Source organism: Lepidochelys olivacea (genome assembly GCF_965140295.1).
Source record: "Lepidochelys olivacea isolate rLepOli2 genome assembly, chromosome: 17".
NCBI classification, from domain to species: Eukaryota; Metazoa; Chordata; order Testudines; family Cheloniidae; genus Lepidochelys; species Lepidochelys olivacea.
The window spans coordinates 2,907,004-2,928,627 of NC_140427.1; the positions used below are offsets into that span (position 1 = coordinate 2,907,004).

Below are 21,624 nucleotides of genomic sequence, written 5' to 3' on the forward strand. Positions count from 1 at the left end.
TTGAGCCATGACTGGTTCCATAAAGCTGTAAGGACCAAACTTACGTAGATTAAGGCAAGGATGCCAAATATATGGCCCAAATGGAACCCACCTGTTTGTTTATGCAGGCAGCCTCACATACTCAGATTATTCAGAATCTAAGCTTTAATTTTCAGAAACAAGTAACTTTCTGGCCCTCCGGGCTCCACAGATAAACTCGGTTCACATTGGGAAGGGTACCTGATGCAACATCTGCCTGAGTGTGCGGACAGCCTGAAACCAATGACTCCGAGGTGTGAACTCCCCTGTGCCCTGTTAATCTCATTGGAGCATCAACTGTAAAGCCCAGCAATGACACTTCATTGTCAGCATGACGCATTCCGTTACTGGGCAGTTTAGCGGCTGGAACAGGAAAGTGGGAGTGAAGCTCATGGGACTTGGGAATTGCTGCAGGCATGGAAATGCAGAAGGAAGAACAGAGCAGACTTTCACAGGCAGGGAGGAGGAATGAAGCAGAGAGAGGATAGATGGGAAGAAATTAAAGCGCAGAGCAGAAAGAGCAATGGCCTAAAGGGGGGCAGATCACACACACACACACACCCCCGGAGTGACAGTGAATGAGACAATAAGGGGAATGTGGATAGTTCACCACATGAAGACTGATCTTCATGCAAACTTCCCAGTGTCGTCAGTGAGGAGCCTGCTGTGGATCTGAGGGTATAAAGTCCTGAATTCAGATGCCGGCCAACAGACCATAATTAAACGTGGAATCCAGTGCTCTCCTCGCCAGGTGTCTGACACTCCAGGACTAGGGCTGGACTCACTAACCCGGTCACTGGGGCTCTTCCATTTTCAACTCCTCACTTCACAGGACCAAATTTTACATCGGGAATTTTGTCTCTTTCTTCCTTTTGTTTGTGCTACAATCCATCCCGCCTCTCCTGCAGAATCTGTCCGTGAAACTGACAGTGAACGAGTAACTGTAACCAAGTTGCCTAGTACATGAGTTCTCAGCCCTTTTTAAGCAGCTGGTGAGGGGGCCTTACAGCACACTGACACAAAACCGAGAGCTTCTCTGCCCAGTTGTACTGGGCCTCACAGTGAGCTATTACCTTCCTCTTAGCATCCCTGGGACCAACAGGGGTTTCCGTGACATGCCTATAAGCTGGAGCACCAGGAGCAGAGAGATGTAGATCCCCACCCCCTGCAGATATGTTGGTACTCTGACAGAAGCAGTTTAACTTCACACTTGTCAGTCACTCCCTGGGCCTGCACTCTCGAGTCCTCCCTGAATTCAAGTTTATACCCGTTCTTCCCTCCTTCCAGCCTCTCCAGACCTCTCCCATCCTACTGCCTCTTCCCAACAGCAGGTGAGACTGGATTTCCACGGCTCCATTCGTTTCTTCTGCCTCCACCCTCTGGGCTTCATGTGGATTCAAGCAATGACGTCTGGAGCAGGGAGCTTCTCTTAATGTAGGCTGGGTTTGAATTTTGCCTGCGAAATTAAAGACTGTACTGCAGGGCACAACTGACCAAACCCTGAGGATTTCGTAGCCCGGACACCTGTAACTGTGCCAGGTGTGTGCGCTGAGGCTGGGGCAGTAGCAAGTTAACAAAGAGCAGAGTCACAAGGGATGCACGGGTGGGTGTGCAGGGGGCAAATCTACCTAGTGTGTGATCCTCTTCCTCTGTTATATGAACTCAGTGGAACTAGTGAGTCAGTGGTGATTGGATGCAGAAAACAAGGTGGATTGTACTCAACCACTCTGGCGAACTAGATCATTCTTAAATCAGCAGCAATACATCTCAGCACGCCTGAGAATATTTTGTTTTTTTTCCCATTGTTGGTTTAAGTCCTCAAAGTATGTAGATCCTTGTAATTCCCTGCGGCCACACTTTGTGATGCAGATATTAAGGGAAGGAGGAAGGATACTTAGCAGTGTCTTGGGCATGACGCCATCATGCACTGTTGTGACATGAGTCAGGGCAGGAAAATAGTGAGAAATAGGGGTTGAAAAAGAGATTCTTCCTGAACAAATGCAAGCTAATATGTCGGGGGAGGGGGAAACTGCACCAAAACAAAAATCCGATGGGAGGAGGAAAATGGAAATGCTAAATGACCCATGAGTGACAGCAAACAGCAAAATGGATAGCAGCTTGCTATGAGAGAGTGTGGCCGAAAAGTCCATACAATTCTGGGCTGCAAATGCAGAAGCATCATGCTGCAGAGCGGGGAGGAGAATCCCTCACTAGAAAATACCAAGGAGCCTGCTTCTATGCTACTGCATACAGCTCCAGGGCCTCCGGTATAGGGATGAGCCAAGTGCTTCTCGTTAAGTACAAACTCGTACTGAACCCCACTCAAACCTCTGTACCATGCACGGGACTATTCTGGCTACACTGTTAGCAGGAAGGACAGGACCTTTCCCCAGAGAACCGCTCTCCTGACACTCCCAGCCCTTATCCAAGTGGAAATTTTGAACAGTTTTAGGTTCAACTATCATTACTCCTCAGCAACCGATAAATCCTGAAACTGGAAAGAATTCAGGAACTATTAAGGGGAAATTTCTGAGAAAAATATATTGATGTGTACACAGAGTATAGCTAAATGGTGACGAAGGATGGGGCATCACTGAGTAACAGCATTTGAAATCTGTAAATCCCAAGGTGGGAGAGGAGGCGTTTAGGGTAGGGCAACAAAGTATGTGAATGGAAATATTGAGCAAAGGAAGCCACTTAACCGCAACGTGGTGCATTAGTGTATTGGTGCTCTTCCCCGACTGCCATGCTTTCATGGATTGTGGCTACATGCTATGATTGTGATTGACTAGAGCACTGCTCTCGGGAGACTTTTGACTGGATCTAAGCACAAGACGAGAATGAGGGAGATGGCTTTTAAAGTGTGGAGTAGTGTAAAAAAATCTAATCCTGTGTCTAATTAGAAAGAAGAGTAAATCACTGAAGGAATGTGTCTTCATTTTTCTTTTTTATTATATTTAACAGTGAGACAGAAAGCTGTTGTCCTGACAGTTTGATGATGTAGGGTACGATAGAAAGCAAATCCCATTTGAATGCATGCAACAAATTATCACTGCAATTTTCTTTCTAAGGCAGCTCTTGCCTTCTCATGCATTCAGATGAATTCTGCTTTCTCTGTCCTAGTCCGCTTCGTCAGACAGGAATGTCTTCTGTAGAGGATCTTTAAAATGGCAGCTGCCCATGGGGGACCATTCATGGTTAAGGATCCACCTTCCCTTTTGAAAGTGCAGTGTGTGTAAAATCCATACCAAGAAAATATATATTGTTTTATATACTTAAATTGAGAGGGAGGATGGTCTTCTGGGGACTGGGAGACAGGATAACTAGTTTCTCTTCTTAGCTCTGTTACAGTCTGTCTCCTTTAGCAAGTCATTTAACTTTCCTATACCATAATTTTTCCATCTGTACAATAAGGATAGTGTTATACTTACCTACCTCACATGGGAGTCGAGGGTTAGTTAGTTAATTTTGCCAAGCACTTCACGCTCCTCGAGGGGAGGTGCTATATAATTATAAAGTAGCATGTAAATTCTTATTTAATAAATATTTGGTTGCAAGGGATTGTAACTCATTACTGCAGTTTTCCTTCAGTGTCACCTATTCCCATTCCAGAAGGCTCTTTTTGTTGTGATTTCTAAGCACTCCCAAAACGCAATTTGTCAGTTACAAGTGGGTTGGGCCAGGGAGCAAAGGACAGGAAGATGCCTGAAGAGGAAGCCGTGTCATTATGCAAGTCAGAAAGGAGATAATGAACCTGAAAGGCACGTTCTGTGAACTGTATGTGCTGATTATGGGGATCTGCATAGGAAATGAATACCACATGCAGTCCTGTTAAGTGGCCAACCAGGGGTTTCTGATGAGTTGCTGGACAAAGTATCTGGCTGCCTGAGGCAGCTGGATGTCTCAGACACTGTGAGTTTACACCTCGTGCATCGGGCATTGCTCAGCAAGAAGCTATTCTGCATGAAATGTGAAAAGGGAAATCAAAACACACTTGAGTGCAATAAGCTACTGTCCCTCAGCTCCCTCCTTGCTTAAACTCACGGAGCTCTCCCTAAGCGCCAAACACTCAAAGTCAGATAACAAGAGGGATGTTGCAAAAGAGTTGGGCTGTGTTCTAGAAGTTGGTAGTTTCTAATCGAGTGCTGGAGACAGGAACTGAAGCCTGGAGATGCGGGAAAACATAGCACGGGAAAGCAGGGTAGTGTAGCAAAAAGTCAAATGGTTCTGCATCCTAAGAATTGCTTCTAGCCGGAGAAGCATGTTCCTAGTGTACCCAGGGAATTCTGTGTTACTGTCACCGAGCTTCTGAGCCAGCCTAGCAAAAGAAAACATATTAATGAGGAGCACAGAAATGGGTGGCAAGGGAATTCTCTCAGCTAACTGCCAGCGGGTTTGGTTCAGAGCTTCCCAAGAGACTCAAAATTGCTACTAGGGGTGTGAGGGAGGAGAAGTGTGTTACTCTGCTGAGGCTTGGGAATGCCAGCGTTCGCAGAGCAGTCAAGGGTGTGGCTGGGTACCGGCTTGTAAAATGTGGATGATGGAGTGGTCAAAGTGTGCCCAACTGCAGCTCTCGTATAACCCCCATTGGTGAGTTTGCAAACAGCACCAATCGGAGATCGGGGGGGTCAGCTGGCACAAAGCCATCAACAAAACCTGGATAAAACCTCAAGCGAGGAAGTGTCACACAGAATGTTGTGTACTAAAAGCAACAAAACCCAGCCCGGGCAGAGTCAGAGGTGATGAAGTATGTCATGAGGCCAGGGAACGGACTGTGAGGAAAATCCCAGGCTCTGAGCTGCTGGGAAAAGCTCAGCAGTGAAACACGTGTTGTGGAAGGTGATGGGAAGGCCATGGACAAAGATTTTGAACCCTGCCGAGCAGAAGTCTGTCATTTGTATATAACGCACTTAAAAACTGACCTTTCATGGAGCTGAGCCAAGCTGCGTGGATGGTTACAGCTGAAGAGGGGCTAAAACAGGCATTTGGGGGGATTGTCAAAGGGGAGCGAGGGTGCAATGAGAGACTCCCCTTGGGGCCTTTGAAATTTACCCCCAGGCCAGTAGGTGTCTTTGCAGTGACTGTGACGGGCTCTGGGTTGGGCCTTTGCTCCAGCCATGATGGACATGGTATAAATGCTCAAGTGGACAGAATCTGCTCTCCGGTCCTGGGCACCGCTGCTGCCTCAGATTCCCGCCTGCACAAGCGTTACCTCACTGGGGTGCAGAGAGGTAGAAATGGATTGTTCCGAAGAGAAGAGACAGTTCCTACCATAAAAGCCCCAGCGTGGGGTTGGGGTGCGGGGGACTCTCCTGCTAAGCTGGCATTCCTCATGCAGCAGAATCCCTGCTCTCCCAGCTCTGAGATGCTTTGGAATGACGGAAGAGCTTTGTACAAACAGACATGGAGCAGGACGTTCCCAGAGGCATGCAAATGGTCGTTAGCTTTCCCCTCCCCCCAATCAAAAATACAAAATCCCCCCCACCAGATCCTCCACCTTTCGCTGTGGTTTTGGCCAGAGCTGCAGAAAGGTGCATGTGATGTCCCCCTGTAGTGGCGCTCTCCTTTCTCCCTCACTGAATTGATTTAATCTCCCGATGGCAGTTTGAGCTTTTTCGTAGAGATGGAGAATTTGTCGATACAAAAAACAGGATTTGTCCCAAAATTGTAAAGAAGGTTCCTCAAAACGTCCTGTTCTCTCCTTTTTAAAAAAATTTAAATTTCAGGTTCTTTAAATAAACCTCATTCATGAAGTTCTCCTCTTGTCCCCTTTTTGTCATACTCTCCCTCCCACCCACCATCTTTGTTACTGATCAGGAGTGCGGTAGCGGATCTCCCTCCATTCCACCTCTCCTTGGGGTTCGAACCTCTTTCCCAGTCCTTGTCGAGCTGCTGTGTTATCCAGTCATTTTGTTTGGTATGAAATCATTTTCCAACAGGCTGTGAAATAAATGCATGCACTCCCTTGGACGACGCTCCAGAAGAGATGTTTCCTCCGGCCGCCCTTCTAAATTGTAACATGGTTGCTGCAAGGGTAAAATTAAAACCCTGGGAAGGAAAGACGTCTTCCTCTTCTTCCAGGTATTTTCGTGCTAATTGGTCTTCTGAAAAACTGTGAAATAAAGAGAGTCTTAGTACGGCCTCTACAAATTAAGTTACGTCCCCTCCCGCTCTTGTGTGGTTCCACTGAGGCCAGCTCGGTCCTTGGGGGAGTTGGAGTGTTGTGAGGTCAGCGCACCTGTGACCTAGCACAGCAGTGATGTCAATGGTGCTGACTTTGTGGATTGGTTTGTTTGGAAGCACTTTGGGCTGGATCCCCAAGAATGCAGATTCATGTCTGAATCGCTGCACTTCTGCCTCATGTACATGCTTCCGTTCTTCTAAACCATTGGTCCCCATCTTTCCCAGACCATGCCCTCATGTTACAACCCCCCTAAAATTGTGGGCTCCCCCTCTCTGCAGGCACAAGAGAAGGTGTTTACAACCACTGAAACCTGGGTGCAGCCCACAGGTGGAGAAAGTAGGTTCTAAGCTGTTTGTTACAATGCATTCCTCCAATTTCCAGCACAGCTCCCAGGGGATTCTGGGGTTTTTCACAGGGCCACCGGTGCATTGTGGGATGGCTGTCCGAGCTATTTCAGCCTGTACTGTCCACAATGGCACAGAAACATTCAGGCTAGATTGGTATTTAGCCCTGCAGTCTCATCCTCGTGGTATTTCACACACGGACGTGTCCCTTGCATGTGGGCACACTGTGTTTTTCAGGTGTGCTGCTAGGGCCTAGCCAGTAGATTCTCTAGTGTGGGCCCAGGCGCGGAGGTGCCATGGTGCTCGTGCGCCAGCTGGCCAGTGGGGGAAGAGGGAAAGAGGCATTACCTGTGAAATTGAGCGAACAGTACAGCACAATGATGAGGAGTCCCAGGACAATGGAGACTATGCTGAGCAACCTGGCCATGCGCCCGAGTCGCCGAGCCCCATCCATGTCCCCCTGCTGTCCGCTGTTCCTTGACTGGCAGAAAGGAAGACACAAACAAGTGCTTGTCAGTGGTTGTGGTTCCAGCTCAGTGGCTGCTTTGTGTCTGTCATCAGCCTTAACCCATGCAAAAGGGGAGCTGCTCTGTTAGCAGCTGCGTCTAGACAACTGCATTAGGATCACCTGGTATGAGTGTCCTGACTTGCAATCCAAGTTTGTCAGCAGTCTTCAGTAGCTTCTGAAGCTGAACTGCCCTGAAAAGTCCTGGCTGGCATGTGTGTTCTGCTCCTCTGTACAGGACGGAAGTTAGACCAGAGCAAGGGAGGTGTGTAATTGTCTAGGTGTGTGTCTAACAAATACAGCCCATAGGGGCTATGAGGCTTAACATGACCACAGCCAGCGGAGATTCTGCTTTGATTCAAAGGGAAGGGTCCTGTGTTTTTAGGAGCTTCAATCCCCAATGTGATTCGCTTAGACAACTCTGGGACAGTGGGGCCGTTGCACTTAGGGGCCACCTCTAAGGGAATCACAGTCACCACCCTCCAGAAATTTACATAACTGAAAACACACACCTGGGTTTAACCCCACCCCCACTTCCTGCTGCTGAGAGAGGAGCAGCAGACTGCAGTCTCCATAGCCGTGCACTGTCTCTGCCGCCTACACTGCAGCTGTGCAATGTGGGCCAAAGTGGGAAATTTTTGTAATATTTTGGATGCCTCTGTGTGCCTCAGTTTCCCCTTGTATGTTGCATTGCTAACCAGTGGGTGCGAAAGAATGAAGAGTGCGCTTGGGGCAGCGCAGGAGACGTGGCAAGGGTGTCACCTAGCTAGCAGGGTGGACCAAACAGGTCATTAAAAGACAGGCCGGGGTTGACTCCTATCAGTGGAAAGTCCATGAAGACAGTGAAAACCTCAGTGGCCAGAACACTAACACCTAGCCCCCAATAAGCCAGAGGCAGGAGGTTTCCCCTCCCCTTGGCAGGGGAGCTGAGCAGAGGCCATCTTGAGAAGTAAGGACTGAGAGGTGACAGGAAGGGGATAATGGTTGACTTTGGGGAGAGGCCCAGCCGCTCTCACCTTGGCCTGAGAAAGGGGCCAGAGAGAGCCTGGAATGGAGGCCAGAGCAGGTTGACTTGCGGGTTGCTCTGGCTTGGCCAGATGGACTATGTCTTAACCTTTATTTCTCTGTGCTAACTGAAGGACGTCCGACACTGTGTCCCAGCTGCCTAAGAAACCTAGCTGTGTTCTCACAAGGCTCCTCAGTGTCACTGGAAATCCTTGTGGGGGCACACCGGTCCCTGCAGAGCGTACACATCTCTCACTAGCAGCCTACTTCAGTTAGACTTCCTGGGCAGAGCTCCTGGTGTAAAGCAGGAGGGCAGGAGCTCAGAGGCTCAGTCTCCGGGACTGGAGGCCCACCCTGAAGGAAGAGTGGGACCCCTTGGTGAGGACGGTCTGCCACACAGACGCAAGATTATGTGTTACTGGTGCTGCCTGCATGTGAACAGTGAATGGGCTTTAACTTAACGCTCGGGAACTGCTGGGTTTCATCTTGCTTTAGAGCAGTGGTTTTCAGCCTGTGGTCTGTGGAGACCTGGGATGCCAGAGACTATCTAAGATTTCCAAAGGGGGTTGCACCTCTATTTGAAATGTTGTAGATGTCTGCAAATGAAAAAGGGTTGGAAACCACTGCTTTGGAGTATGCTCTAGCACTCTGCCTCTCTGCTGGACTCTACATCTCTGTGCTGACCTTCCCGGGCCACGCAGCAGCTGTGCGCTGCATGAACTCTGCCTGCAGTGATGGTTGCTCCTGTGCTGGCAGCGGGAGGGAGGGAATGGCCACCCCAGCTTCTCCACTCTGCTGCTTGATTGATTTCTGAATGCGGTCTGCTAGAGGGCGGCCCCTGCCTTGTAACTAAACCTGCTGGTTCCCAGGGTACAGCAGGGGTGGGGGGAGTCACGAGGAGGTGCCTGGAAACTCCTCTATAGGGATCATTCATAAAGGCTGCACAGAGATTGAATGGGGGCTGCCTCGTCCCACCCCAGCTTTGTCCCACTACCGGCCTGCCGTAGCACCTTAATGGGAGCCTGGAGGGTACAGCTAGTTTGTATAAGTAGAGCAGGTTGCAGCAGCTCCCGTCTTTAGGGGGAGCGGCAGCTCGGAGATGACAGGCCCCAGCACTGTCTGAAGCTGGCAGAGAGCTGGGGGGTGGGCGTTATATGGTTCCTGTGGAGCTGCCTCTCCCGAGTCTGGTCCCCCCTGCCCGGCAGCAGAGCGGCCGTGGCCCTGGCTGGCTTTCCCGGGGGCTCCTCTAGCACATGCGTACGGGAGAGGGATGACCCCCGGCAGCCACAGAAGCTGCTCTGCTCGCGCACAGAACAGCTGCAGCCTGGGTAGCGGCAGGGCAGGCGTCCCTCGTGTCCTGCCCCTGCTGAGGCTCCGGGAGGAGTGACGTCACTGGGGGGCTGAACGGGAGGGCTGCCTGCCCCGCTAAAACTCCAGGTCCCCCTCCAGAGCTTGAGGAGCAGCGACTACAAGGGAACAGCTGTCAGCTGGGTCCCTGCCTGGAATTGACCCCAGAGCTAGTGGGGAAAGGCTCCATACTGGATAGCAATGCACGGACAGTGGCGAGCAATGTCTCGGTAAAGCCGGACACCCTGCAGCTCCCACGGTACTCTGGCTAGCGCCATGGGGTCTCCTTCATGGCTGCTTAACCACCACGTTGTGCTCTGCAAAGCTGCTGATCAGAGAACTCCACCTCTGCTAACTGCGCTCTGAGGCCTGAGTGCCAAGCAAAGGACCAGCCAGACCACATGTAACCCACAGTACAATTAGATGCAGCTTTAGCCTTCAGAAACAGTGACCGATTAAGCAATTTCCTTGTTATCTTCCCCTTGTAATCAGCAATAATCTGATTTCCAAGGAAAAACACGAGGGCCAAAATTGGGTCATCCCCGATGAGGGAACCAGGTTACTGCTGCTTGAAAGAGAGCGCAAGGGCCAAGTTCCTGCTTCTCGGCTGCAGGGCCTGGGCATGCTAGGCAAGGAACAGAGGCTTGGCATTTAGCAGAGGGCCAGGCACTTGGACAGCAAAGATGTCACTACAATCAGGCTACTCACGGAGCCTCAGCATGAATGACGAGTGCAGTGGCGAGCCAGGAGGGCACCTCCAGGGCCAAGGAAGATGTTGGCTGCTCAGTAGAAAGCCCTGTTTTCAGTATGTACCCCATCTTTCCCCAAAGCAAACCAATCCCCTGAAACCCTACCTTGTGCCTCTTGTTTCTGGGAAATATTGAGAAAAAATCAGATAAGGAATTTCAGAGCCTGGTGTTTAGAAAAGTCCCCCTTGTTGGGAGGTGTGGGAGGCCTGGGGACGTGTTAAAGGGGTGCAGAGGCCTTTTGTGAAATTCTGGCCCTACTGACAGTAAGGTGAGTTCTGCCAGGGCGGCCAGGCTCTCGCAGGCTTTTACCAACAGTACAAAAGTTAAACATTTGGGATTTTCTAGCTGTAAAATATAAGCATTTCCATTATCCACGGCACCCGATGGTGGAACATGGAGGAATCGCAGTCCAGTGGTTAGGGCGCTGGCCTAGGACTTTGGAGACGTCTGCTCTGCCATAGACACCTGCGTGACCTGGGGCAAGTCGTGTCGGGGGCGTGTAGAGCACAGACCCTGCCCGCCCAGCTGGCCCGGGTAGAAACAGCAGAGTAGGTGGCAAGGCACAGCTTAGGCAGATAGAACACAAACCCACCCGAATCCTAGATGGCTCTCTGCATGCCCAAGCACAGCCTCCTCCCCCAGCACGGCTCTTTTTAGTAGTGTCGTGTCCTGCTGCTGGAGCCATTCCCCCCTGCCAGCGCCTACACACCACCGCATGGAATGCAGCCCGCCGCTCACTGTGACGTGTAGCTACACACACGCAACAGGCTGCCGCAAGCGTAGCCAAGGCCGAGTCAGCCTGTGCTCACTTCCCCGTCTATAACGGGGGGGTACCAGCAGTGCCCCGCCTCACACGAGGGGTGTGACAATAAACCCATTAGACCGGGAAGCGCTTTGAGGTCTGCCGATAAGAGCTAGGGTTTTTACTATTATTATATTCTATGCAACTGTAACTGGCTGCACATGCGCCCCTCCCACGAACATGCTAGGATCTTCAGGAGGAGAGCCCTGATTTAGGGCACCTCAGAAGATCTGTCAGAGTGGGGCTCCCCCCTACAGACCCTGTGCACCAGCCTGATTTATGTTTTTGTACTCATTTAAAAAGGAGATGGGGGAATTCTAGACAAAAACGTAAAAGAGGTAAGATTGAAAGCATGAGTTTCAATAGAGTCCAAAGATCACACTTTCCTTCCAACTTCTGCTCCTTTAAAAAAACCAGACAAACCCCCCCTTGTGAAAATGTCCAGCAATGAACCATTAAGAGGTCCAGCAAGTCCCCCACTGCCATATAACCCAGCATCACGCGTGATCATCCCACCTAACCCTAACCATTCACCCTTAAAGTTTGCAAAAATCTATGCAAAAATCAAACTAACAAATGACTAGACGATCCAAGCCCATTTCCTATCCAAGGTTCTGTTGCCAATATACGGTGTCGCTAAACACCACTAATGGTTACTTCATTAGTCGCTACAAAAACAACAAAGGTGGTGACCAAAGATATGTGACTTGTTACACAATAGATTTAAAACAGTTAAAATACAACTTGCAAGGTCTGCACAGACCTACATCACCATATAAGCACCCCATTTCATAACCCAAATCAATCAGTCATTCCAATTCCAGTCAGACAAATATTCTTCTGCTCCAGCAGCCCAGCACACTTGAGGAGAATGTACGGAACTCCGACATAACCTAACGCAGCCTGGATCCTTTTCCTTTCAGAAGCCGGATTGCACATGGAATAGAGGATATCTAAAATCAACAGTATGCATCCAACAGCCTATTTGCATTACTGAACAGAAGGTGGCAAAATTAAATCAGGTGGGATGACAGTGTGCGATGGATTATAGGGCAGTAGCGGGACTGGCTGAATCCCTTAACTGTTCGTTAACAGATTTTTAACATTTGGGATTTTTAAAGGCACAGATTTTTGTAACAAATGTGTAATTTGGGGGGGAAGATGTATGTTGGACTCCAGAGAAACACGCTTGCATTGGTCTATACGTTCCCTAACAAAACACAAACAAGGAGTGAAGTCCATCACTACAGCTTCTGGATCCTTTTTCTCTAAGCTCCTCTTGAAAAGTTATGAAAAATACACAAGCATTCACATGGAATGTTCTGTGAGCATTTATCGCTGTCCATATATTACTCATTGGGATGGAAGGGTTTGATTGTAACTGATAAATGTCAGTAATCGTGGATTTCACTTTCCACGTAAAAACATGAGTAATTTGTGTCCGTTAATCAATGTTTGCAGAGAGGAAGTTTGTTAAAATGTAAGAACCTCTTGAGGACTAATCAGAGTGCGTGGGAGTAGCTGTAGCTGGCAGTTTAGTGTTAAAAACTAACCACTGTGAAATGATGAATGACTGTGTCGGAATGCACTGTGAATCTTGACTTTATGTTGACTAAATAATTAGCATGTGACTCTTTTTGAAACATGCTAGTGGGAACATTTTAGGAGATAAAACCAGCAACATCATCAATGGAATCCTTCCAAGTTGTTCTCTAACGATAACACTTATTACAGTTACAAAGTGCTGCGCATTAATTGCACTGAGCCTCACTATATTCCCTCTGTAGTTCCAGTTGGCTGGGGCATTCGTCTTCATTTCTCTGACCCTGCTACTTGAGTGGTGCTGTGCGCTGTTAAACAGCCTCTGTGCACACCTCTGCCCAGAGGGAGCGGCATGTTAGAGCTAAGGGGAAGAGGTTTCCTGCATGTGTGTTTGCCAGAAGCTGGGAATGGGTGACGGGATGGATCACTGGATGATTCCCTGTTCTGTTCATTCCCTCTGGGGCACCTGGCATTGGCCACTGTTGGAAGACAGGATACTGGGCTAGATGGACTCTTGGTCTGACCCAGTCTGGTCATTCTTATGTTCTTATGTGTAGTGTGCGAAGAGATCTGGGCCCTGGAGATGCTCTCTAGACATAGAATAGTGCCTTAAAGTGGAAAAAAGCAGCCCAGTCCTGACCATCCCTGGGGTTTTACCAGTGAGCACTGTGTAACGTCAGGGGCTGTTTGGTTGCATCCTGTTGCGAGGGACTGAATGAGGCAACAAGAACAGAGAGCATTTGCTCTTTCCAATGCAGCCTCTCCCAGGATTGGGCCCTGAATGCCTTCCCTTGTTTGGAGAAACTTACGGTTGGTTTGCACCATAGGAGCAGCAGGAGAGGGGGTAAGAGAGAGCCCGGAGTGTTCCTTGGGGCATCTCTCTGTGTGTCTAGCAGACTAAGTGCTTCCAGTTGTAGCCTGGGCTCTGATGCACACAGGCTCTTCCGTTTTGGACGACTGAGCTGTCGCAAAGATTCTCTCCTTTCCTCTCTCTGTCTCTTGGTCCGTGCTCATTCATGCATGTTCCCAGTAGAAGGGGTGGCGGGGTGGGAGGGGAGTTCATTGCACTGGCAATTGGCAGCGAGGCTGGTCCCCAACGGTTCCATCTCCATTTGTGTGTGTTAGCTCTGCTCTCTGAAATGGGAGGGCTGAAAGGAACTGAAACCGATTAACGCAGGCTCAGATCAGCATCACCAAAGCCAGTCCTCAGCTTTGTCAAACAGGGAGACTGAAAAAGATGCACTCAGGTGTCTATGCAGCCAGGCCAGAAGTGACTCATTCCATGAGATCACTCTGGGAGAGGAAGGGGGAGATGGGCAGATGATGTTTCTGCTGACCACAGGACCTGCTGGACCTGAGTGCAGCATTTGAAAGGTGATTTATGAGCCTAACTCCAAAGGCATTTCAATGCTTTCTTCTCTGTTTGCTGCTCAGTGCTAGGAAGAGGCCTTGTGCGAAAAAGCACTGACTTCACGGAAAATATAAGAGTGCAAGCCCCCACAACAACTGGAGAAAAGTGATCGGGCTGTAAGCATGTCCGCCAGCTGCCGCTATGGCTGCAAGCAGTCTGGAGCATGCCCCCAAGGGGAGCTGGTCCCAAGTGCCTAAAGCCTCTGGAGAGCCTGGTTCTTGCCATATCTCCAGCTACTCATGGGGGAATTCTGAGCCATTTCACATACGCAGAATTTATGTCCCCCGCAGATTTCTTTGCTTCCCTGCAGAAAAACAACTTTCTGATAAGGAAGCAAAGGGAAGCTGCAAGAGCAGCCCTGCACCACTCCTTAGCAGAGCAGGTTCATTGTTTCAGGCACCCAGAGCAGCCAGCAGAGAGGTAAATCACTGCAGGGCTGGGGACACCCCAGCTAGTGGCTCTAATCCTGAGCTGGGATTGGCTGCTAGTCCCGGCTGGGCTGGAGGCAAAAGAAGATGGGACGACTTCTTCCCCTATAAGGAGTGGCTGGAGCTGTGACAGACCCACCCCCAGAAACCTCCCCCAGCTGCAGGAAGCTCAGCATCCTACCCTGCTTCTTGCCCCCATTGCTCCTCTGCTGTGTTGGGGGGGAAGGGGTCACTGTATGGGGAGCTGCTCCCCCATCCACCCAACCCCTGTGCATCCGAATCTCCCATACTCAGACACCACTGCCAAGCCTCACCCTGTACACCCAGAACCCCTCCTAGCCCTCCATACCCAAACCCCACCCCATTGAATCTCAACCTCTGCATCTGGAGCCCCCTGCACCCAGACCCCCTGCCTCCGGACCCCCACCCCTGCACCCAGACCACCCCTGCACCCAGACCACCCCGCACTGAGCTCTCTGCACTCAAACCCCCACCCTGATGACCCCCCCCCGCACCACCGAGCCCTCACATCCAAACCTCCATGCCAATGACCCCCCACCCCACCAAGCCCCACAGCCCCAGACCCCCCTGCTGAGACCCCCACACCCAGACTCCTCCGCTGAGCCCCAACCACCTTCACCTGGAAAGCCCTGCAGTGTCCAATTGCCCCTGCACCTGGAACCCCCCCCAACGAGCCCCTGTGCATCCAGATCCCCCCACACCTAGACCCCCTGCTGAGCTGCCTGCCCCCAGATTGTCCGACACAGAATCCTTGCACCCCACACCTGATCTCCCCCACACTGAGCCCCTCCACACTTGGACCTGCCTGGTTGAGCCTGCCCACCCACACCTGGCGCAGGCGGGCAGGGCCCCAGGGAGTTTCTGGGGCAGGCCCAGGCCTTGGTGCTGTGTCAGGTCGGGTGCAGCCTCACCGCTGAGTCTGTGTCCCCGAGGTGGGGAAGCTGCAGGGTGATCTCCCACCTTCGTGCAGCCAGTGGCCTGTGCTCCCCACTGCCATGCTGGAGCCTCTGCATTTAGTTATTGACAAATAAAACGTGCAGAATTTTAAAATATTGTGCGCAGAATTTTTAGGTGCAGAACGGCCTCAGGAGTATCTCTAGCCCTGCTGGACATGTGCTCAGCCAAGTTTTATGTGCTTGATCAAGCAAACGTCTGGGTGTTCACACCTCGCTGGCCACAGCGAGCCAATTCATCCCTCATGAAAGCCAGTGAAACTTCCATTGAAGCCACCAGGAACTGTGCCTGCTTGTACCAGGGCTATACTGAACGTGAGCTCTCCATGCTGAGCAGTCTTCTCCTCCCTCGGGACTGAACCAGATCTGGGCACTTCACTACGTGATGCTGGGTGCAGCGCCATCCACCGTGCTCCCTCTGGCTGGGACAACGCTCCTCAGCAGACGAGGAGTGTTTGGCTGTGATATGTTCCTGCGTCCCTTGCACGTACCAAGGTACATACGCCCCATTGCACTTATGTCTAGGGATGGGCAACTTCCTAACTTTCCTCTTCGGTTCCTCCCCCACTCCAACGGGGCGGGTGTTTGACATCAGAGCCCCATCACCGCCACATAGAACTGCTGAGGAACCCAGAAGGAAGAGTGTGGAGCTACTTTACACAAGGCTCAGCCGGCGGAGGGATACCTGGGAGTTAAGTGGCTCATGGCTGAGTGTGTGGAGCAAGACTCCACTATCCCACAGAGCCAAATGAGGTGAGTCCATCTTCGCCCACATCCTGGCTAAGCAGGCTCTCCACTGCGCAACTGACGCCAGCTGGCTTCTGCAAAGAGCCCGCTTCCTCTTCCAGACGGAGGCCTGTCTCTGCGGAAGGCTTGTCTCTAGTGCCTGACACCACGTCCCTCTCTACATCTTGATCGGCTTCTGGGGAACCGCTGACTGCACGTTCCCCGCGGTGCGTTTCTGTGCAGTAAGCAGCGTGCTGGAGCTCTGGGGCTGCTGCCTTCCCTGAGCTGATTTTTCAAAGGGGAGATTTGCCCGTATTGCACAATTAAAAGGATAAAAGGGGCCCATGGGTGATTCTTTCCTCCAGACTAATTGGGGCGGTGCGAATTGGAACCCAAGGTGTGCGTGTTGAGTGTGCAGGGAGGGGCGGGAGAATTGTGAGCTATGCTCTGCCCTGTTCTCACACTGGCTAATTCTGCCTTGGAATGTGGGAATTGCGTCAGTCTCCGTGAAGAGCTCCAGATGTCATCAGCTCCTTGCAAATACCCGAGCCCAGAAACTGGCCCGGGAAGCCGTAGAAAGGGACTGATGAAGTCCCACTTTCTATTTTGGGGGGTAAGTTTGGCTGTTTGTGGATCAGGAGGAAATAGGCTCTTTTCAGTTTTAGGGATTGTTGTTATTTACCAGTAAAATCCCTAAACTGACCTTGTTGGAGGCAATCTGGACTAGTGCTTAGTGTAAGAGATCAGGCATAAAGCCTCCTGGGTTCTAGTCCCAGCTCTGCCAAAGTCACTGGGTATCACTTTCTCTCTGGGTCAGGGGGATAATGTACTTCCCTACTTCAGAGGGTGTGTAGATGAGGATTAATGAGTTGCTGATTCAGAAGCTCTGCGGGTGCTGAGTATTCAGGGGAGAAGATACTGACTTAACTCCCTGGGCAGCATGGTGCTTCAAGAGTTAATGTTTCAAAGAGCCTTTTAGAGCTTCAACTGAAAGATGCACTGGAAGAACAAAGTAGGCATTCAACAGAATGTGCTCCCGCCCGCCTCTGGTCCGTAGGCCAGGCTCCATGCTGCTTGGCAGCGTTCTCCTGGGGAAAGCCACGTGGGAGGAGTTGAAAAAAAAAATAAAGGAAGGAAAACAATGGGCCACTTTTATTCTATAGTTATTTGAACAAAAGGCTCCTGTTTAATCTCTCAGCACTTGAACAGAAACTGCTGGAGCTCCGATTCTGCTCTGGTAACTCGGCCACACAGCAGCTAACAAACAGACGGGAGGAAAGACCAGGTGTGAGAATTATTATTGTTGTTACTATACTATTAGACCTATTAAATAACAACTCTGCTGGTGGTAGCCAGACCCCTGAAGGCACACACCCCCTGCCCTGCGAAGCAGATGGGGTAGAAGGGGTCATGAACACGACAGTAAAAGGCTGTGGGCATCATGTCTTCCCAGTGCTTCCTTACTGGTGTCGGCATTAGTTGGAACTGGTTGGTGGAGGGGGATCAGGCATCGTCCGTAAGTCAATATTTTCCAGAAAGGCTTTGGTTTGGGATGGGCTTCTTTTAGTAGAGAAATGTCGCTGTAGCCGCAAAGCCGACGCTGTGGGGCGGAATGACTTGTGGATTTTCAGTGGTCTTCTCTGAACATGCAGGCTGTAAGCCCAGAGCATTGGCCTGACATGGCTAGTTGGTGGGAACACAGCACAAATCCATTGAAACAAACTGATCTCAAGCCTGCCTGAGCCAAATCTAGACCCTAGATGTAGGACAAACAGCCCCTGGGTCCCCTGTCGGTGAGCACAACAGCTGGCCCTGTGGTTTTTGTCCTGACTGTAACTGAATCCTTGCCCCTGCCCTTCCAGCGCTAGTTCACTGCCCCTCGTGGGTGGAAAGCATGACCAGTCTCAGCAGCACTGTCCCCAAGGCCCACCTGGAATGGACGCGGGTCATGCTCTGCCACCTTTCTGTGTCACCTAGGGTGAGGAATGAATGGACCCTGCTCCCAGGGGCTCATCAAGCCACCACTATATCCTGTCAGCCTTTTTTTTTTTATTCTTCTTTTAAAAGAACTTGCTTTTTCTAACTCCTCCAGCTGCAGAGGAAGCTGGTATGGAACTCTCCCCGGCTGTTTTCAGATGCTGAGTGAACTAGCAAAGCTGATTTGAAAGGGGTCCTGGCTTGCTCTTCATCCCACAGGCCCTACCTCAAATCACTGTCCCATTCTCTGCCCTCCCACTGCTGCTCCTCTGTGGGAGCCTGGGCCTGCCTGGATTCTCTTACCCTTCTCTGCTTTCCGCACAGCCAGCGTGCTTCGGCAGGGCTCTAGCCTGGGCTCCAGGATGGTTTAGCCCTGGGGAGGTTTGTGTGTCCCTGAGTCCCTTGCATTTCTCCCCCGCAAATACACACACACACACCCTGCCCCTTCCCGGAGGCACCCCCAGCTCCGGGGGAACAAACTGGTCTGAACTGGGCAGGATACAAAGGATTCCAGGTTCCCTTCGGGTCTGTAGCTGGGGAACCCTGGCTGAGGGACATCCCCAGCCAGGGCACCCCCAGTCAGCCTGCCCCAGGTGGGGCCCTCAGCCTGCCCAGCCCTGCCCAGGGCACCCCAGCCCAGCCGCAGGTGGGGGGAGCGGTTGTGGGAAGGGGCCGACCTCCTTCCAGGGGGTGCTGTGACCCCCCCTTCAGACAGCGACGGGTTCCCTTCTGCCGCCTGCCCCCTCCCCAGCCCCAGAGCGTCCATCCCTGGGGTCCAGAGAGAGGCTTGTCCCGCTCCGAGCTCTGGGGCCGGGCCCGCTGGCGGCCCCGTGGGGCTCCGCCTCCCCCGCTAGCCAAGTTCCTTAGAGCCTCCCCGGGCTGAACAACCCCCAGCCGCAGCGCTGCCGGCCTCTGCCCCCGGCACTGCCCAGCGGGACGCAGCTAGCCGCGTGTGGCGCATCCGCAGGCGGGGTGGCCGGGGAGGCACCGCGGGAGCCGCCCGGGAGGGGCCGGGCGCGGGGTCCTGCTGGTTTTGCCGAGTGCCGGGGAGGGAAGCGCCCCGAGGCCGGGCAGTGCCGGGGGGCCGCCGGGGCTCCCCGCTCCGAGGCGCGCAGGGGAAGTGCCCGGTCCCAGGGCGCGGCAGCCAGCGCATCGCCCCAGCGGCTTGTCCAGCCCGGGCTGCTGGGCGCAGCGCGCTCGGTTGGAAGGGAAGAGCGGGGCGCGGAGTTTAGAAGCGTCCCCTCAAGCTTGTGGGGCGGGGGGGCAGAGATGGTGGCCGGCGCCCCAGGACCCTGGAGAGGAGTGTGTGGGGTGTCTGGGCGCCCCAGGATCCCGGAGAGGAGGGGGGATCTGGGCGCCCCAGGACCCCGGAGAGGAGTGTGTGCAGGGGGTATCTGGGCGCCCCAGGACCCCGGAGAGGCAGGGGGGTCTGGGCGCCCCAGGACCCCGGAGAGGAGGGGGGATCTGGGCGCCCCAGGACCCCGGAGAGGAGAGGGGGGTCTGGGCGCCCCAGGACCCCGGAGAGGAGTGTGTGCAGGGGGTATCTGGGCGCCCCAGGACCCCGGAGAGGAGAGGGGGGTCTGGGCGCCCCAGGACCCCCGGGCGGGCGTTCAGCACTTACCATGATGGAAAAGACCAAGGCCACGATGTTGATGGGCCAGACGGGGCAGAAGCAGGAGAAGATGGCCAGCACCAGATAATCCAGCGGCCGGCCCTGCTCCTGGGCACTGGTGGTGGCGGTGGAGGATGCCCGCCCCAGGCTGATCCGGGAGGGCGAGTGCGGGGCCGCCTCCAGGTGCCCGGCGGACACAGCCTTGTAGGGCAGGCTGTGGCCGTTCTGCTCCGTCTCCAGCGACTTGTCGCTGGCCAGGGTCCCCGAGAAGGACTTGGAGCCCCGGACCCCCTTCTCGCCCTTGCCCTCGCTGGCGAAGAGCAGCTGCTCCGTCTCCTGGCAGCCCGCGGGCAGGGCCGGGCCCCCCAGCGCCTTCTCGAACTGCGCCTCGCTCTTGCTGGCCATGGCTCGCGGCTCGCTCCTGCGCCCGGCTAGATCGCCATGCCCGGCGGGCGGGGCGGGCAAGGCAGCGGGCAGCTGCCCCGCGGGGCGCTCGGGCTGCGGAGGCTGGGCAAAGCGCTGTAGCCCGGCCAGCCGGAGGGGTCCCCCTGCTCCGCCCCAGGCAGGGCTGCTGCTCTCGGTCGCTGTCCTGCGGGGGAGCCTCCTTCCTGGAGCGCTCGGGTGTGAGATCCCCTCCTGGCCCTGCCCTCCCACCACAGCTTGGCCCCTTTCTGCGAGGGCGGCTCCCGCTGGGGTGGGGCCAGCTGTGCCCCTGCCCACATCGCCAGGGGGGACCGCGCTGGAAATCGGCCTGAGCCAGAGAGTGGCAGCCCCCGGGCAATTGAGTTTTGCCAGCCTCTGGGGTGGTCCCCTAAGGGGGGCGTCACTGGATCCTAGTGATGGAACTGCCCTCGTTGTTTGCAGCGTGGTAGCTGCGCGGGGCGCAGGATGTGAGAGAGACTGGGGGGCAGCTAACAGCCTTTATTGGCCCAACTTCTGCTGGTGAGAGAGAAGCTTTCCAGCGACACCCAGTGCTGCAGAAGAGCTGGGGGGGGGGCTCCAAAGCTGATCCCTCTCACCAGCAGAAGCTGGGCCAGTGAAAGCTGACACAGTTAGGCTGGGCCCCAGGGAGGCTGCCATGTATGTCTAGGGTGTGAAGGAGCAGGGTGTGTGTCACCCAGTGTGGGGGAGTCCGGGGCCTGCACCCCTCTTCCTGGGATTCACAGAAGGTTTATTGGACAACAGGAACACAGTCCAAAACAGAGCTTGTGGGTACCACCAGGACCCCTCAGTTCTGGGGGAGCAGGGAGCTTAGACCCCAGCCCTGGAGTTCCCTGCGTTCCTCCACCCAGCTCCAAACTGAAACTAAACCTTCCCCCCCCCCCCAGCAGGCTCCCTCCTGCAGCCTCTGTCCACATTCCTGGGCAGAGGTGTTACCTCCCCCTCCCCCTCCTGGCTCAGGTGACAGGCTCTCAGGTCTCCCATCCCCAGTGCAACTCCCCCGCCACATTCCCAGGTCAACACTCCCCCCGCCCTGCTGCGTCACAGTGTGCATTTGGCAGGCAGATACATGTACCTTACATCCCCGTGATGCCCACGGGAGTCTTGGTTATGCACGCAGGAGCGTGGTGGAGAAGGTGGATGCTAAAGGAGGGGAAGGGCTCCACCAGCCACTTCCTCAGCTGGAGGGTTGCACCCACTAACATGTGCAGAGCTGCTGGTGGGCTTGGGGCACCGCCTGAGCCCTCCCCATTGGCCAGGAGCTCTCTTTCCATAGGGATCACTGGTGTCCAGCCAGTTCCCTCTCCTGTCGGTGGGCACAGCAAACAGTAGCTGTGCCAGCGGGTGCCAAGTGAGCCCATCAGTTTGTCTTTGCATGCTGCTGTTGATTTATGCTGAGATGCTGAGCTTGGAGGGCTGTTGACTGAACTGTGTCAGGATTAACATAACGGATGGGTTTCCCGTTAGCTGAGCAGCTTTGAACATGAAGGAAACGCTGCTGGAGCCAGCCTATTGTCCAGTGCAATTTGTACTTTATTAAACACCTCCTCGAGCAGAAG

At 53.2% G+C, this 21,624-nt stretch overlaps 1 protein-coding gene across 1 annotated transcript; it reads right to left on the minus strand.

Moving 5' to 3' along the window:
- Nucleotides 1-2,989: 2,989 nt before the first annotated feature.
- On the minus strand, nucleotides 2,990-20,229 carry TRARG1 (trafficking regulator of GLUT4 (SLC2A4) 1). The gene is made up of 3 exons (XM_084650910.1): nucleotides 19,634-20,229; nucleotides 6,895-7,027; nucleotides 2,990-6,130 (listed from the first exon to the last, which is right to left on the minus strand). The coding sequence occupies exons 1-3, from the start codon at nucleotides 20,027-20,029 to the stop codon at nucleotides 6,111-6,113; spliced, it is 549 nt and encodes a 182-aa protein (XP_084507036.1). The 5' UTR covers nucleotides 20,030-20,229; the 3' UTR covers nucleotides 2,990-6,110.
- Between the last annotated feature and the right edge of the window lie 1,395 nt (nucleotides 20,230-21,624).

Coding starts and splice junctions, on each gene's coding strand:
- TRARG1 (XM_084650910.1), bottom strand. CDS start 20,029: ATGGCCAGCAAGAGCGAGGCGCAGTTCGAGAAGGCGCTGGGGGGCCCG. Junction 7,028..19,633: donor CCTTGGTCTTTTCCATCATG/GTAAGTGCTGAA, acceptor CCTTTCTGCCAG/TCAAGGAACAGCGGACAGCA. Junction 6,131..6,894: donor CTGTTCGCTCAATTTCACAG/GTAATGCCTCTT, acceptor TTTATTTCACAG/TTTTTCAGAAGACCAATTAG.